Source organism: Heterodontus francisci, chromosome 9 (assembly GCF_036365525.1).
Source record: "Heterodontus francisci isolate sHetFra1 chromosome 9, sHetFra1.hap1, whole genome shotgun sequence".
NCBI classification, from domain to species: Eukaryota; Metazoa; Chordata; class Chondrichthyes; order Heterodontiformes; family Heterodontidae; genus Heterodontus; species Heterodontus francisci.
In genome coordinates, this window is record NC_090379.1 from 31,715,544 (window position 1) to 31,733,526 (window position 17,983).

Here is a 17,983-nt window from a genome sequence, read left to right on the forward strand (position 1 = left end):
TTAGGACTGTTTTCCTTAGAGAAGAGAAAGCTGAGAGGTGATTTGATAGAGGTATTCAAAATCATGATGGGTCTGGACAGAGTAGATAGAGAGAAACTGTTCCCACTCGTGAAAGGATCGAGAATGAGAGGGCACAGATTTAAAGTATTTGGTAAGAGAGGCAAAAGTGACATGAGGAGAAACATTTTCACGCAGCGAGTGGTTAAGGTCTGGAATGCGCTGCCTGAGAACGTGGTGGAGGCAGGTTCAATTGAAGCATTCAAAAGGGAATTAGACAATTATTTGAAAAGGAAGAATGTGCAGGGTTATGGGGAGAAGGCAGGGGAATGGAGCTGAGGGAGTAGCTCTTTCAGAGAGCCAGTGTGGACACGATGAGCCGAATGGCCTCCTTCTGCACTGTAACGATTCTGTGATTCCGCTTAAAGAAAAAAAAGTTACTGTTTTGCAGCTAATGCCATTCTAGTCATCAACCTCCTTTAGATTGCATGGCCTTAGTGCTCCCAGGCACCTCATCCACTAGCCTAATCTTAGCTCCATCACTGGCGCACTGTGGCTTCTTCAGCAGCACCTTCTAAACCAATGACCTTCACCAGCTAGAAGGAGATGGGCAGCAGATGCATGGCAACACATCACCTGCAAGTTCCCTTCCAAAAGACACACCATCCTGACTTGGATGTATAGTGCAGTCAAAACCATGGAAGTCCATACCTAACAGTATTCTGACAGCACATTTGCCACACAGGCTACAACAGTTCAAGAAGCAGGGCCACCACCTTCTCAAGGGCAATAAGGAATGGACAATAAATGTTGGCCTTGCCAGTGATGACCATATCCTAAGAATCATTTATTTTTAAAAGGCTTAATTCCTCTTGCAGTGTAATAGTTGAAACACTAAATCATCTTCCCCTCAGTGTCCTTTGAAGTCATAATTTTATTATGCTCCTCAAAACTAATCAATGTTTGCTGCTGATGTATAATTGTTTTTGCACCGTATATCTTCACTATCATAACAATCCCCAGAGACACTCACGTTGGCATCCTTTTTCCTTTTGATCTCATTCTGCCAGTAATTCTAAAGCCTAATGCTTGTGAATTGAGTATGCCTTTCCCAAAATAAGTCCCGTTCATTCATAAGAAGCATGATTTCTCTAGTACATCAAAGCAGTGTGAGGGTGAAGAACAAGAGACCATTTACAGATGTCCACACTGACTGACATCCATTGGACATCTTAAAGTTTTTGTGCATAAGACAAACTGTGCCTTACATTTTAGTTTATACGAAGAATATATATATATATATATATATATAATCAGGGCTAAATTGTGGCGAGTCGAAGAGACTTAGTAGTTGGCAGGAAAAAAGACAGAGGCGCAAGGGGAGAGCCAACTGTGCAACAGCCCCAACAAACAAATTTCTCTGCAGCACCTGTGGAAGAGCCTGTCACTCCAGAATTGGCCTTTATAGCCACTCCAGGCGCTGCTTCACAAACCACTGACCACCTCCAGGCGCGTATCCATTGTCTCTCGAGATAAGGAGGCCCAAAAGAATATATATAAGGCCAGATTTACCACCATATTAAATTTGTACTGTTGCTTTTTTATTTAATTTATGTATTGGTATAAATGACAAAACTAAAAAATGACAAACAATAAGAAATAAGAAAATGATGAGTGAAGCAATACCTGTCTGACACTATGTTTGTAATAGGTCTGCAGATCTGCACCTCCCAAAGTTGTTGTTGAAGAAATCCTACCAGCTCAAAGACGTACTGATGACGATGGGTATCACAGATGCGTTGAGCAATAACGCAAACCTTTCTGGAATATCTGAAAGTGCACCGCTAAAAGTCTCTAAGGTAAAACATTGAAAAACTAAAAAATATTGAATCTGTTTTCTGCAAGCTAACAAAAGATCATGGAAACACTGGCCAAATTATTGAAATGATTTAGATGTTAAAGGTTACATATAACAGTTGAATAATTAGGATTGGAAGACACAAATATGTCTTCAATTTTTTTGTGCTCTTTCTCGTTTGCACATCATGGCCAGGATTATGTGTGGCTGCCTGAGGTGGGGGGAGGTACGGAGTATCGCGACGGGTGGTGGGTTGGGCAGAGGAGGGGTGGCGGGGCAGACTGTGCGTTGCCAAGCGAACTTCCTGGGGGTGGGATCAGCCATCAACTGCCTTCCCATCCAGAGGCCAATTGAGGCCCGTAAGTGGCCTATTAACAGCCAATTAGGGCCTCTTCCCACCGCTGCTGGGATCTTACCAGCAGCAGTAGGGGCCTCCGACACGCAGGCTTGGCATGGGGTGGAGTACCTCCTTTGTCACAACTTGATGCCCACTGAGAATCACTTTAGCCCCCCCCCCACCCAGAACCGCTCCCACCCCCGGACAGCGCCACCATCCCCCCACACCCACTCTCCGGGGCCTTCCGGACCGGCCCCGGTGACCCCACCTCACCTCTCTCTTTTCTGGGGTTCTGGCACTAGACCTGCAGTACCAGCAGTGGCCACTGCTCCTCGTGGTGCTGCTGATACTGCTGAGCTGCCAGCCCTCTGATTGGCTGGCAGCTCTTGGAGGCAAGATCCCTGTCTTTAAAGGGGCGGGGATCCCAGCTCATGAAACTTTGATGTAAAAAGACTGGAGGATCGTTTGGGGGGATGCAAAAAGGCAGAGGCCCCTTGGCTTTTCGGCCCGGCGCCGGGAGCTCCGCCTGCAGCACAAAATCCAGTCCCATATTTCTGAAGTACCACCTCAAGAAATATTTTAATCTGCATTGCCTTAGGGAAACTTAAGTGGCTGTTGCCAAATGTTCTGGCTCTAAGCAGGTTGAATCAGCCTGTAAAGAGAAACAGCCGTTTTCATATTGCTGTGTAAATCTTGACCCAAATGCAGCGATGACCTAAAATAACAAGTTGCAGCTGTGTCACACGTATATATGATCAATTGTCTTCACGTATTGACACTGCTCTGGAATCCATGATGCAACATAAATAGAACCATAGATAAATTACGGCTCAGAAGGAGGCTATTCAGCCCGTCGTATCCATGCCGACCGAAAAACACTAGCCGCTCAATCTAATCCCACCTTTCAGCACCTGGTCCATAGCCTTGCCGGTTACAGCACTTCAGGTGCATGTCCAGGTACCGTTTATAAGAATTGAGGGTTTCTGCCTCCACCACCATTCCTGGCAGTGAATTCCAAACACCCACCACTCAAATAGGCATCCAATTTCCAAGCAAGAGTTATTCACAATCATGAAGAATACTAATCAAATGAGAATCTAAGAATTGTATCAGATTTACAAAGAATTGACACAGGAGGAATATCTTTCTCCAATATCTGAGTGCAATGTAACTTCAGCAAATCACAACTAATTTATTGGGAAACCAAAGTGAAGGGCAGAGGGCCAAGTTCAAGACACCAGCTTTGCGAATAGAGTAAGAGGTCATAGATTCAAATTTCCATGTAAGGTGCTTGTCATGCACTAGCCAATATGATTCATCAATAGCCTGTACACTATTGTAACAAAGATAAATGGTTTCGCCGTAAAGATAAAATAGCACATAGGAAAATGATGTGGATGCGTTAACCAGGATACACAATTTCAAGCCCAAAATGAGATGAATCATGGAGAAGTAGCAAAGTGATGTCAAACTTGAATGTTGAATTTCTGTACATTGCAGGCTGTGAAAAAAACTGAGGGAATTAATGCCCTTATTTGAGATTCTAGGAATGGTTGAATTATAGTAGGAAATATTGCTTGAAGTTTTGACTTAAAGGCTGCAAGGATAGAGCCAAGAAGAAGAAGGTAAAGGATGATATATTGGGAAATTAGGAAAAAAGGGAGCATTCAAAGCAATACTGGCCATTTTAGTATCAATAAAATAGAGGCCGGGATTTTACCCTTGGCGGACGGGAGCTCCTAGTCCCAGCAGCGTCACCGGGAGCAGTGGCCACTGCTGGGTCTGTGGTCCAGCTACCCGAAGAAGAGGTCGGAGAGCCAGGAACTAAGGTAAGATTTTGTTGCCTCGCCGGGGGTGATCGGTCAGGCCCCGGCGAGGCAAGCGTGGTCGACTGGGGGGACAGGGAGCATGTTGGGTGTTGGGGGTGTTTGGGGCAGTGGGGGCAGCCCTCCATCGGGCACAGGGTGCCTGATCAGGAGGGCCCCCCACCCACCCCAGGCCATCAGAGAGCCACCTGCTTTTATCAGGTGGCTTTTCTCAGGCCTGGGACACCTGCCTGCCAGCAGTAAAATTCCAATGGCGGCAGGTGGAGGCCCTCAAGTGGCCGTTAAGTGGCCACTTAAGGGACTTGATAGGCCTGGGGCGGACAGGCCGTTTCTTGCCACCCTGTGTAAAGTGGCGGCGGAGGCAGGAGTGGGTCGGGAAGGGCCCCCTGAGCCTCCCGCTCTATTTTACGCGCCCCCCCACGACCTTCCCGCTCTTTGGGGGTGCATAAAATTCAGCTCAGAGAAATTGGGAACTACAGGTGAAAGAAGGATCACTTAATTGTACAAGCTTTCTCTGGTTAAGGAATTCTACAGAGTTGCTACAAGAGCATTCACAGAGATGGGAGCAGCACCTGTATCTTAGGCAGAATTGGGGTTATCGGGAGTTAAAAATTGTTGAGAGGAAAAAAAGTGCTTGTCTTTAAAAAGGACACTGAGCTTCTCAAAGGCATCTTTATCAATGAAGGAGATATAGGAGCACCATTTGAGATAAGAAAAAATAGAGATATTTAAGAATGCCTGTACACAAAGGAGGACAAAGATCGGCGTCAACAAAGGGAAAAGGCGATTGTTGGTTTGGATTTGAACATCATGTGATACAACTATAATTACGAATAAAAGCATCAATGACAAAGGTCAGGAATCAAGAGATTCAGCTGTTGCATTGCAAGAGGAATGAAAGTAATCTGTGCTCAGATCAAAAGATCATAAGATCATAAGAAATAGGAGCAGGAGTAGGCCATTAGCCCCTTGAAACTGCGTCGCCATTCAGTAAGATCATGGCTGATCTGATCATGGCCTCAGCTCCACTTTCCTGCCTGCCCCCCATAACTCTTGACTCCCTTGTAGATCAAAAATCTGTCTAACTCAGCCTCCACTGCTCTCTGGGGAAGAGAATACCAAACATTAACGACCCTCTGAGAAATGTTCCTCCTCATCTCCATCTTAAAAGGGAGACCCCTTATTTTGAAACTGTGCCCCCTAGTTCTAAATTTCCCCACAATGGGAAAAATTCTCTCCGCATCTACCCTGTCAAGCCCCCTCAGAATCTTATATGTTTCCATAAGATCACCTCTCATTCTTCTAAACTCCCATGAATAGAGGCCCAACCTGCTCAACCTTTCCTCATTAGACACCTCGTCATCCCAGGAATCAGCCTAGTGAACCTTCTCTGATCTTCCTCCAATGCAAATATATCCCTCCTTAAGTAAGGAGACCAGAACTGTACGCAGTACTCTAGGTGTGATCACACCAATGCCCTGTACAGTTGTAACAATGCTGTATCTGCATGCTAACTTTTTATGTTTCACATACAAGGATACCCAGATCCCTCAGTATCACCGCATTCTGCAGTCTCTCTTCGTGTAAATAATATTCTTCTTTTCTATTCTTCTTGCCAGAGTGGACAACCTCACATTTTCCCACATTATACTCCATTTGCCAAATTTTTGCCCACTCACTTAGCCTAGATCTTTGCAGACACTTTGTGTCCTCCTCCCAACTTGGTTTCCTACCTATCTTGTATCATCTGCAAATTTGGCTACAATACACTCAGTCCCTTCATCCGTCATTAATATAGATTGTAAAGAGTTGAGGCCCCAGCACTGTTCCCTATTGCACTCCACTAGTTACAGTTTGCCAACCTGAAAATGCCTCATTTATCCCGACTCTCTGTTTCCTATTAGTTAGCGAATCCTCTATTCATGCTAATGTATTACCGCCACCAAGAGCTCTTATGTAGTAACCTTTTATCTGGCACCTTATCGAATGTCTTTTAGAAATCCAAATACATTACATGTACTGGTTCCCCTTTATCCACCTGCTTCCTTAATAATGGATGATGGATGGATAATAATAATGATGTTCAGCTAACTGGCCCGTAGTTTCATGCTTTTTCTCCTTTTTTCAATAGAAGTGTTACATTTGCAGTTTTCCAATCAGCTGGGACCTTTCCAGAATCTAGGGATTTTTGGAAGATTACATCCAATACATCCACTATCTCTGCAGCCACTTCTTTTAAGACCCTAGGATGCAGGCCATCAGGTCCAGAGGACTTGACAGCCTTTAGTCCCATTAGTTTTCCTAGTACTTTTTTTCTAGGGTTTCTGTTTGTTTTAATTTCCTCCCTTTTACCTTTTGATTTTCTGCTATTCTTGGGGTGCTTTTTGTGTTTTCTACTGTGAAGACAGATATTAAATACTTGTTCAAAGTCTCTGTCATTTCCTTGTTTCTCATTATTAATTCCCCAGTCCCATCCTCTAAGGGACCAATGCTTACTTTAGCTACTCTCTTCCTTTTTATATATTTGTAGAAGATTTTACTGTCTTGCTAGTTGCTAGTTTACTCTCATACTCTAATTTCTCCTTTTTAATAATTTTCTGCTGGTTTCTAAAATTTTACTGATCTTCTGGCCTACAGCTAATCTTTCCAGCATTGTATGCCTTTTCTTTCAATTTGATACCATCCTTAACTTCCTTATTTAGCCATGGATGGTGCATCCTTCTCATAGAGTCTTTCTTTCTCAATGGAATATATATTTGTTGAGAGTTATGAAATATCTCCTTAAATGTCTGCCACTGCTTCTCTACGGTCTTTTAATTTATTTTCCCAGTGCACTTTAGCCAACTCTGTCTTTATTATTTAAGACACTAGTTTCAGACCCAACCTTCTCACCCTCAAATTGAATGTGAAAGTCTGTCATGTTATGTTCAAAGAAACTGCCCCTAATACGCTCTATGAACTCATCCTCCAGGCTACTATGCCAATTTGATTAGTCTAATCTATATGAAGATTAAAATTGCCCACAAATATTGCAGTACCTTTTTTACAAGCCCCCATTATTTATTGGATTTATATTCTGTCCTACATTGTAGCTACTGTTCGGGGGGCCTAAATAATACTTCCATCAGTGACTTCTTTCCTTTGTTATTTCTTATCTCCACCCAAACTGATTCTATATCTTGATCTTCCGAGCCAAGATCATTTCTCACTATTGTACTGATCTCATTCGTTATTAACAGAGCTACCCCACCTCCTTTTCTTTTCTTCCTATCTTTCTAAAATGTGAAATACCCTTGAATATTTAGTTTCCAGCCTTGGTCACCTTGCAACCCCATCTCCGTAATGACTGTCATATCATACCCATTTATTTCTATTTGTGTTATCAGTTCATCCATCTGGTTATGACTGCTGCGAGCATTCAGATAAAAAGCCTTTAATTCAGTCTTCTTACCATTTTTCCCCACTCTGACCTTATTTGCTGGTCACCTTTTTTTCACTATATCCTTTCCTATCACACTTTGGTTATCATTACCAGTATTGTTACCCTGTACTTTTGCCTTGTCCTTTTTCATTAACTCTCTAAATTGCCCCTCACTTGAACTCTCATCCCCACTATTTAGTTTAAAGCCCTCTCTACAGCCCTAGTTATATGATTTGCCAGGCCACTGGTCCCAGTGCAGTTCAGGTGAAGGCCGTCCCAGCGGGAGGGATAAATCTCCCTCTTTCCCCAGTACTGGTGCCAGTGCCCCATGAATCCAAACCCATCTCTGAACCACGCATTCAACTCTCTTGATATTATTTTCCCTATGCAATTTGCTCATGGCTCAGGTAGTAATCCAGAGATTATTACCTTTGTAGTTATGTGTTTTAATTTATCCCTTAGCTGCTCATACTCCCTCAGCAGAACCTCTTCCTTAGTCCTACCTATGTCATTGGTGCCCAAATGGACCACAACAACTGGATCCTTCCCCTCCCACTCCAAGTTCCTCTCCAGCCCTGAGGAGATATCTTTAACCCTAGCACCAGGCAGGCAACACAGCCTTCAGGACTCATGCTCTCGGCTGCAGAGAACAGTATCTATTCCCCTAACTATACTGTACCCTATTACTGCTACATTCTGTTTCATTCCCCCCACTTGAATGGCCCCCTGCACCATGGTGCTGTGGTCAGTTTGCTCATCCTGTGGTCCCTGCACTCGTCCACACAAGATGCAAGAACCTCAAACCTATTGGACTAGTGCAGAGTCTGAGGCTCCTCCAATGCTACCTTCTGGATCTCCATACCTGCCTCACTGATAGTCACACCCTTCTGTCCCTGAGAACAGGTCAAATTTAAACAACCGCGCCTAAGGGGTGTGACTGCCTCCTGGAGCAAAGGAACTTCCCTCCTCCCTGATGCATTGCGGTGTCCGAATCTCAGACTCCAGCTCATCAAATCTGAGCCAAAGTACCTCTAGCTGCAGACACTTACTGCAGATCTGGTTGTTGTGGATCACACCGGTCTCCACCACCTCCCAAGTGCTACAGCTGCAACACATCGCCTGTCCTGCCATCTTTATTGTGTTTTTTACGAATTAGGTTTCAAGTTGAGAAACATTATGAATGTTAATTTGTAGTCATATTAAATAGCTTAACTAGTTAAGGCACAAATTTAATACAATATTTATATCTCTCCATTACCAGTTTAACCTACTGCCCCAGTTTAGAGAGGGAAAAAAACTTTAAAACTCACCAACCAATCACACACCTGCTCTCCTAACTAATGTCTCTGGCCTTCAGCTTTCAGGTCTCACTGTCTCTGGCTCCCTCGCTTGGATCACTGCTTGTTCTGTAAAAGAACATAATAACACCTTCTCCCTCACTGCACCGAATTCCCTCACTTACCAAATTCCCGAGTTAAGCACACAGTCAAGCTGGACTTTGTGCTACTTACTTCATGTGTTAGCAAAACCTCCTGGCTGAGGCCATGCAGCAATTTAACAACTGCTACGTGGAATTGTCTACAAAAGAGGAGATAACATTGGATGATGAGTGGATGACATTATTGATCTGGAGGATGAAAGAAAACAGAATTGGGGAAAGACTAAAGAAACAAAATAAGATGCGATAAATTCAGATGCATACATCCGATGTCCAAAATGTGGAAGTAGCAGGACTGCAGAGTTTGTTGGAATCTAGGAACTGGAGGCTGTAACAGACATATGGGTACAAAACCTGGGTCTGGATTTTCTCCCCGATATGAGGCGAGAATGGAGGTGGGCAGGCGGTTTGCCGGCACCATCCCACCTCTGAGCCATTTTACTGGAGGCTGGATCAGGGGTGGAATGGCTACCCACCTGCAAGCAGTGGGTAGCTTATTAAGCTATCTAAAAGACCAATTAAGGCCATGGATCAGAGGTCTACTGCAATTTTCCAGTTGGCCTGCAGGCTTCCCACTGCATCAGCAGCAAGGCAGCTGCCTGGAGGCAGCCTCCTGGTGGCAAACCCACCTACCACACCCTCCCACCTACCTGGACACAGCTGTGGCTGCAGGCTGCCTCCACAATGGCAGCTGTGTCCATTTTTTATTTCACATGTTTAAAAATTGTTGAGAGGGTGCCTCAAGATGGAGGCATCCTCTCTCTCCGCCTTACCTGCAATGGCAGGCTGGAGCTACTACCATGCTGGAAGGTCTCCTATTGGCTCTCCAGCCTCAAGACCCCACCCACCATCCTTAATTGGACATCAAGCACACCCTTTGGCCACAAATTGGCTAATCAAGGCAAAATCCCTGTCGGGTGACTGCTGCCAACACAGTGCAGGGTCTGGACCCCCATATGACCCTGAAGTTGAGGTTCCAACCCAAAACGTGAAATCCTGCCCCTGATGTCTGACATTTTTAACTGAGATTGATAAATTATTTATGTTAATCATTGCACTTCACCCATTTTATCCCATTTTTTGGACAGGTGTATCACCTGCACATTATACACTGTTTCTGTGCTGTACATTCTATGTAATTGTATGTATGATTGGACATTGCAATGCATGATAGGCCTATACAGACCTGAAGAATGATAAATCTTGGATTTATAAGAACTGATTTAATTTTAAAGTATGAGAAAAGCATATTAAACTATTAAAATAAATGCTGCTTCTATTAATCAAATTTCATGTTTCCTTGTTCTTGTAGGTGACTCATGAGGCAGTGCTGGATGTTGATGAAAGAGGAACAGAAGCTGCAGCAGTTACAGGAGTTGAAGCGATCCCATTTTCAACTCCTTTCCAGTATGTATTTGACAGGCCCTTCTTACTATTAATTGCTGAGCACAACATCAAGAGTGTCCTGTTTGCAGGAAGAGTGATGAACCCCACTGTTTGATGCTGGCAGAAACTCCGCTCATTTACTAAAAATATCGCATTGATAAATGGAAAACAATGATGTTACTTCCAACAGCTGTTAACAGTAAATAGTTTGAAGATTAGCTTGTGTAATTAGTTCGTAAATTTGCTTTACAGTAGAGTAATGGATCAAGTCTTTTGTGACATGATCTCAAGTCAAATAAAGCTCTCTACAATAATAACAAATGCATCAAATTTATTTCAAATGTAGACTTATGGTCTATCATTCTTTGTGTAATGCATAAGTATTTACATTGTGCAACTTACATTAAAATAGAAAATGCATCTGAACTTAACCGTGTTGTCTGCAGTTTGTTTTAATTTATTGCTCTTCATGAACTAGTGCCTGGTAAACTTGTTTTTGTTTAGTGAATGGGAGGACGAGAAGAGCGAAGCACAATTTTCAACAGGATGATACTCTATCTACGCAACACGATAATGCCTTTTTGCACAGTGATTTACCACTTCTGTAATCATTAATCCATGCTTCAGCACATTGAAGTGAATGACCACAATAAACATAGGCTAGCATGCACAGAAATAGCTGGTATCATTGGGTTGTATTTTTATAAGCAGATGAAGGAAGATGACTTTTTTTCCACAAAGGCAATGCATGTAGAGAAAAAAAACAGCAAATTAAACTTGTGTTATTACTACAAAAATAGGCGATGACAGTCGCAGTGACATGTTTTGAATCCTATTATATCCTGTGATGACATTAAAGATCTCATGGCATGAACAGGGTATTCCTGGATGGCTTTCATGTCATGGTTGAACACCAGCCAGTGTCTCCAGAGCATAACATTACTCTTTCTGTATATTTTAATGCTTTTTTTTACATATATTGGTCAGTCAGTGATAAAAATGAATGCTAAATGAAGACAATTGATTTGACACCAAGGAGCACAGTTCACAACTAACATTATGAAGTAATAAATAAACTTTAGAAAGCAGATACTAAACACTGGGTCAAAATGAATGTGGAGTTGAGAAAGAAGAAACACTTGTTCTTTAGAATCTTTGGGATCTAGATTGAAATTTTGGGCACTGTCATCTACAAGTGAAGTATTCACTAGACATGTGGCAGCTAGACTGAATGAGAAGTTGTAAAGGGCGGCACAGTGGCGCAGTGGTTAGCACCGCAGCCTCACAGCTCCAGGGACCTGGGTTCGATTCCGGGTACTGTCTGTGTGGAGTTTGCAAGTTCTCCCTGTGTCTGCGTGGGTTTTCTCCGGGTGCCTCCGGTTTCCTCCCACAAGCCAAAAGACTTGCAGGTTGATAGGTAAATTGGCCATTATAAATTGTCACTAGTATAGGTAGGTGGTAGGGAAATATAGGGACAGGTGGGGATGTTTGGTAGGAATATGGGATTAGTGTAGGATTAGTATAAATGGGTGGTTGATGTTCGGCACAGACTCGGTGGGCCGAAGGGCCTGTTTCAGTGCTGTATCTCTAAAAAAAAAAAAAAAATTCATACAATTAAATTTTCTGATAGGTTAAACACCTCTAACCCAAGAAGTTAAGAAACAATCTTCAATGATTTTGCGAACATGATTTCAGAAGCCTATAGTCACCATGACCACCTTAAAACCCACCCTAGTCTCAGAAATACTGACCCTCTGCCCAGCACCTTCAACTAGTCACTGTGGTATTGAGTTATGGAGAATTTTGTATTTGCAATAATGCAACCAAGTAATTGAATTCCATTCATTTCTTTTGGTGCACTGTGGGAAGGGTGATTCCAGCAATATTACAGTCTGGTAAATGATGAAATTTTTCCATTTCATTTCCACATTGTTCTGTTTCTCCAACTTGGGCAAAATGTAAATACTTACTCACCCATAGTGTTGTAAATTTAGCAATCCTTAATATTAATGAATGAAATCATTCCTTAGAAAGATACCATACAGACTGCAGAGGTTCCAGGAGAAGTCCCAACACCATCACCTTCTCAAAGGCAACTAGGGATGGTCACTGCCAGCAACATCCAGATTCCCAAAATGACTTTTTTTTTACACTGAAAGCAAAAGATTTAGACTTTTATAGCAGCTTATCACATCTGGAACACAGTGTACAGTATTGGTCTCCTTATTTAAGGAAGGATGTGAATGCGTTGGAAGCAGTTCAAAGAAGGTTTACTAGACTAATACCTGGAATGAGCGGGTTGTCTTATGAGGAAAGGTTGGACAGGCTAGGCTTATATCCACTGGAGTTTAGAAGAGTAAGAGGTAACTTGATTGAAACACATAAGATTCTGAGGGGTTTTGACAAGGTAGATCTGGAAAGGATGTTTCCTCTTGTGGGAAAATCTAGAATTAGGGATCTTCTTTTTTTTTCCTTCTTTTGGGCCTCCTTATCTCGAGAGACAATGGATACGCGCCTGGAGGTGGTCAGTGGTTTGTGAAGCAGCGCCTGGAGTGGCTATAAAGGCCAATTCTGGAGTGACAGGCTCTTCCACAGGTGCTGCAGAGAAATTTGTTTGTTGGGGCTGTTGCACAGTTGGCTCTCCCCTTGCGCCTCTGTCTTTTTTCCTGCCAACTACTAAGTCTCTTCGACTCGCCACAATTTAGCCCTGTCTTTATGGCTGCCCGCCAGCTCTGGCGAATGCTGGCAACTGACTCCCACGACTTGTGATCAATGTCACACGATTTCATGTCGCGTTTGCAGACGTCTTTATAACGGAGACATGGACGGCCGGTGGGTCTGATACCAGTGGCGAGCTCGCTGTACAATGTGTCTTTGGGGATCCTGCCATCTTCCATGCGGCTCACATGGCCAAGCCATCTCAAGCGCCGCTGACTCAGTAGTGTGTATAAGCTGGGGATGTTGGCCGCTTCAAGGACTTCTGTGTTGGAGATATAGTCCTGCCACCTGATGCCAAGTATTCTCCGAAGGCAGCGAAGATGGAATGAATTGAGACGTCGCTCTTGGCTGGCATACGTTGTCCAGGCCTCGCTGCCGTAGAGCAAGGTGCTGAGGACACAGGCCTGATACACTCGGACTTTTGTGTTCCGTGTCAGTGCGCCATTTTCCCACACTCTCTTGGCCAGTCTGAACATAGCAGTGGAAGCCTTACCCATGCGCTTGTTGATTTCTGCATCTAGAGACAGGTTACTGGTGATAGTTGAGCCTAGGTAGGTGAACTCTTGAACCACTTCCAGAGCGTGGTCGCCAATATTGATGGATGGAGCATTTCTGACATCCTGCCCCATGATGTTCGTTTTCTTGAGGCTGATGGTTAGGCCAAATTCATTGCAGGCAGACGCAAACCTGTCGATGAGACTCTGCAGGCATTCTTCAGTGTGAGATGTTAAAGCAGCATCGTCAGCAAAGAGGAGTTCTCTGATGAGGACTTTCCGTACTTTGGACTTCGCTCTTAGACGGGCAAGGTTGAACAACCTGCCCCCTGATCTTGTGTGGAGGAAAATTCCTTCTTCAGAGGATTTGAACGCATGTGAAAGCAGCAGGGAGAAGAAAATCCCAAAAAGTGTGGGTGCGAGAACACAGCCCTGTTTCACACCACTCAGGATAGGAAAGGGCTCTGATGAGGAGCCACCATGTTGAATTGTGCCTTTCATATTGTCATGGAATGAGGTGATGATACTTAGTAGCTTTGGTGGACATCCGATCTTTTCTAGTAGTCTGAAGAGACCACGTCTGCTGACGAGGTCAAAGGCTTTGGTGAGATCAATGAAAGCAATGTAGAGGGGCATCTGTTGTTCACGGCATTTCTCCTGTATCTGACGAAGGGAGAACAGCATGTCAATAGTCGATCTTTCTGCACGAAAGCCACACTGTGCCTCAGGGTAGACGCGCTCGGCCAGCTTCTGGAGCCTGTTCAGAGCGACTCGAGCAAAGACTTTCCCCACTATGCTGAGCAGGGAGATTCCACGGTAGTTGTTGCAGTCACCGCGGTCACCTTTGTTTTTATAGAGGGTGATGATGTTGGCATCGCGCATGTCCTGGGGTACTGCTCCCTCGTCCCAGCACAGGCATAGCAGTTCATGTAGTGCTGAGAGTATAGCAGGCTTGGCACTCTTGATTATTTCAGGGGTAATGCTGTCCTTCCCAGGGGCTTTTCCGCTGGCTAGGGAATCAATGGCATCACTGAGTTCCGATTTGGTTGGCTGTATGTCCAGCTCATCCATGACTGGTAGAGGCTGGGCTGCATTGAGGGCAGTCTCAGTGACAGCATTCTCCCTGGAGTACAGTTCTAGGTAGTGCTCAACCCAGCGGTCCATCTGTTTGCCTTGGTCAGTGATTATGTCCCCCGATTTAGATTTGAGGGGGGTGATCTTCTTGATGGTTGGCCCAAGAGCTCTCTTCATGCCATCATACATTCCTCTGATGTTTCCGGTGTCTGAGGCCAGCTGAATATGACTGCATAGGTGTTGCCAGTAGTCGTTTGCGCAACGCCTAGCTGTTCTTTGTGCAGTACTTCTGGCTGCTTTAAGTGCTGCGGATGTTAAATCGCTGGGGGCTTTCTTGTAGTTCAAAAGTGCAATGCGCTTAGCGGCTATGACAGGTTCCAGCTCTTCATTATGAGATTGAAACCAGTCTGCATTTCTCTTCGCACTTTTGCCGTAGGTGGTCAAAGCTGACTCATAGATGGCGTCTCTGATGTGGGCCCACTTGGTCTCAGCATCCCCTGTGGGAGTGTTTTGAAGGGCTGTTACAAGTGAATTTAGAAATTTTTGTAACAGCTGTGGGTGAGAAATTCTGCTCGTGTTGATGCGCGGGTGGCCCTTCTGCTTGGAATGATGCATTAGGGATCACTGTTTAAAAATAAAGGATCACCCATTTAAGCTAGAAATAAGGAGAATTTTTTCTCAGAGGTCGTGAGTGTTTGGAACTCTTCCTCAAAAGGTGGTGGAAGCAGTGAATATTTTTAAAGCAGGGGTAGATAGATTCTTGATAAGCAAGGGTGTGAAAGGTTATTGGGGGGAGGTGGGAATGTGGAGTTGAGGTTACAAACAGGTCAGCCCATGATCTTATTGAATGGCGGAGCAGGCTCGAGGGACCGAGTGGCCTACTCCTGCTCCTAGTTCATATGTTCATATGCTCAGAAATATCTGCATCTGAATGGCTTCAGACTTCAGTTGCTTACACAATGATAAGTTCGCAAGCTTTTCAATGCTTTATCAAAACTGGTAACCATAGCAACAGAACAATTCAGAGTATACTTCAAGGATGCAAATGCAATAAGTCTCCTTAATGTTCATCTGATGAAGGGATTTTTGTCATCCGAAAGATCGCTATACTTCTCTCTTTTATTGGGCCAATAGAATGTACTGAAGCAATTAGCTCACTCTGAGTAAATAGTTGAAATGTTGCATTTTGAAACAAAGCCCCAATATTATTTCGAAGGCAGTTTCTGAGAGGTGGCTGTCAGGGGATTGGAATGGTGTGGGGTAATTCAGAAGTCAAGTCAGGGGATTGGAATCTCCCTCCTTCATTGATATGATGGCTTGAAGGTCGGCAACACCTTCACCCGTTTTGGCCCTCTCTCAGGCATTGGGTGCTTGTTTCTGCTGCAAGGACAAACGAGAACGAGATAAGGCACTGCTCTATGGCCAGTGGCAGCTGCTCCTATTCATTAGAAGGTACATGTATCAGTAGTTATAGCTCCTCAGCAGCAGTATGGTTCTGAGCCATTCTTAGGGGTCAGTAAGTAAATGGTCCGAGCAGTATGTTCAGGAGCAGTATGTGCCCTGAGGCTCCTCGGCTTGTGTATCTGCTGGAGTGTGACTACCCAAAGACCTGTCCTGAGGGATCTGCTTAAAAATTCACCTTGCCACAGCATATCAGACCATTGAACCTTTTCCTACAATGGATTCAACTTCTTCCGACCACATCTTCTGCTGATTGTGTCAGCAGTGTCCATTCATGCCTGCTTTGTCTGGGTAGGTGGCCTCCTCCTGCTACCCTCCAGGAAGAGGACTACCCTTCTCCAGCATGACTTCCAGGTCTGCATCTGAAAATCAAGGGGCTGTGCTACCATGGGTTCCAGGCCTCTGGCTCTGCTGAAACATTGTGGAATTGGTGTTCTCTGATCTTTCATTCTGCAGTCACAGTGACTGTGGTAAACTATCTCCTTCCTTGCACTTCTTGAGCTGTCTGCAGCCTTTGATACGATTAACCACACCATCCTCCTCGACCACCTCTCACTTATTTCCCTCCTTATCTATCTAATTGTAGTCAGGAATCACCTACAATGGGCTTCTCTTCCCATTCCACAATGCTACCTTTGATGTCCCCCAAGGATCTATCCTTGGCCCCCTCCTATTTCTCATCTAGATTTGTCCCTCAGCAGTACATACATCATCCATAAACACAACATCAGTTTACACCTGTACACTGATGACACCCAGCTCTACCTCATCACCACCTCTTGCGACCTCTCTACTGTCTCTAAGTTGTCAGACTGCCAATCTGACATACAGTACTGGATGAGCAGAGAGTAAGTATTAGGAAGACTGAAACCATTGTTTTTGGTCACCGCCGCAAATTCCATTCTCTAGCCAATGACTCCATTCCCTTCCCTAGCAACTCGGTGTCATATCTAACCCTGAGATGATCTTCCGCCTACATATCCATGCTATCACTAAGACCACCTATTTCCACCTCAGAAATGTCTCCAGACTCTGCCACTGCCTCAGCTCACTTGCTGCTGAAAACCTAATTCATGCCTTTATTACCTCTAGACGTGACGATTCCAACACACTGACCTTCCACGTCCATAAACTTGAGGTCATCTGAAATGCTGTTGCCTGTGTCCTAACTCACACCAAGTGCCTTTCACAAATCATCGCTGCTCACTGACCTGCATTGGCTCCGGTTAAGCAACGCCTCGATTTTAAAGTTCTCTTCCTTGTTTTCAAATCCCCCCATGACCTCGCCCCTCCCTATCACTGTAATCTCTTCCAGCCCTATAACCTTCTAAAATCACTGTACTGCTTAAATTCAAGCCTTTTGATCATCCCTGACTTTTATCACTCCACCATTGGTGGCCATGCCTTCAGCTGCCAAGCATCATTACAGCGCCAAGGGAATCTAACACATAGAGTCATAGAGTCATCGAATTATACAGCACAGAGACAGGCCCTTCAGCCCAACGTGTCTGTGCCGGCTGTCCAGCACCCAACTATTTTAATCCCATTTTCCAGCACTATGGCGTTTCAAGTGCTCATCTAAATACTTTTTAAATGTTGTGAGGGTTCCTGCCTCCACCACTTCTTTAGGCAGTGCATTCCAGATTCCAACCACCCTCTGGGTGAAAAAAGTTTTCCTCAAATCCACCCTAAACCACCTGCCCCTTACCTTAAATCTATGCCCCTTGGTTATTGACCCCTCCGCTAAGGGAAAAAGTTTCTTCCTATCTCACCTATCAATGCTCCTCATAATTTTGTATACCTCAATCATGTCCCCCCTCAGCCTTCTCTGCTCCAAGGAAAACAACCCTAGCCTTTTCAGTCTCTCTTCACAGCTGAAATGCTCCAGCCCAAGCAACATCCTGGTGAATCTCCTCTGCACCCTCTTCAGTGCAATCACATCCTTCCTATAGTGTGATGACCAGAACTGTACA

General features: G+C 44.4%; 1 protein-coding gene across 3 annotated transcripts in view; it reads left to right on the forward strand.

The window, feature by feature from the left end:
- Positions 1 to 10,689, forward strand: part of LOC137373639 (alpha-1-antiproteinase-like) — a 30,400-nt gene extending 19,711 nt beyond the window's left edge. For all 3 annotated transcript variants that reach the window (XM_068038730.1, XM_068038729.1, XM_068038731.1), the window contains exons 4-5: positions 1,709 to 1,856; positions 10,190 to 10,689. In XM_068038730.1, coding sequence (XP_067894831.1) covers positions 1,709 to 1,856; positions 10,190 to 10,378 — 337 coding nt within the window. In that variant the 3' untranslated portion in view covers positions 10,379 to 10,689. The remainder of the gene's footprint in view (positions 1 to 1,708; positions 1,857 to 10,189) is intronic.
- The last annotated feature ends 7,294 nt before the right edge of the window (positions 10,690 to 17,983 follow it).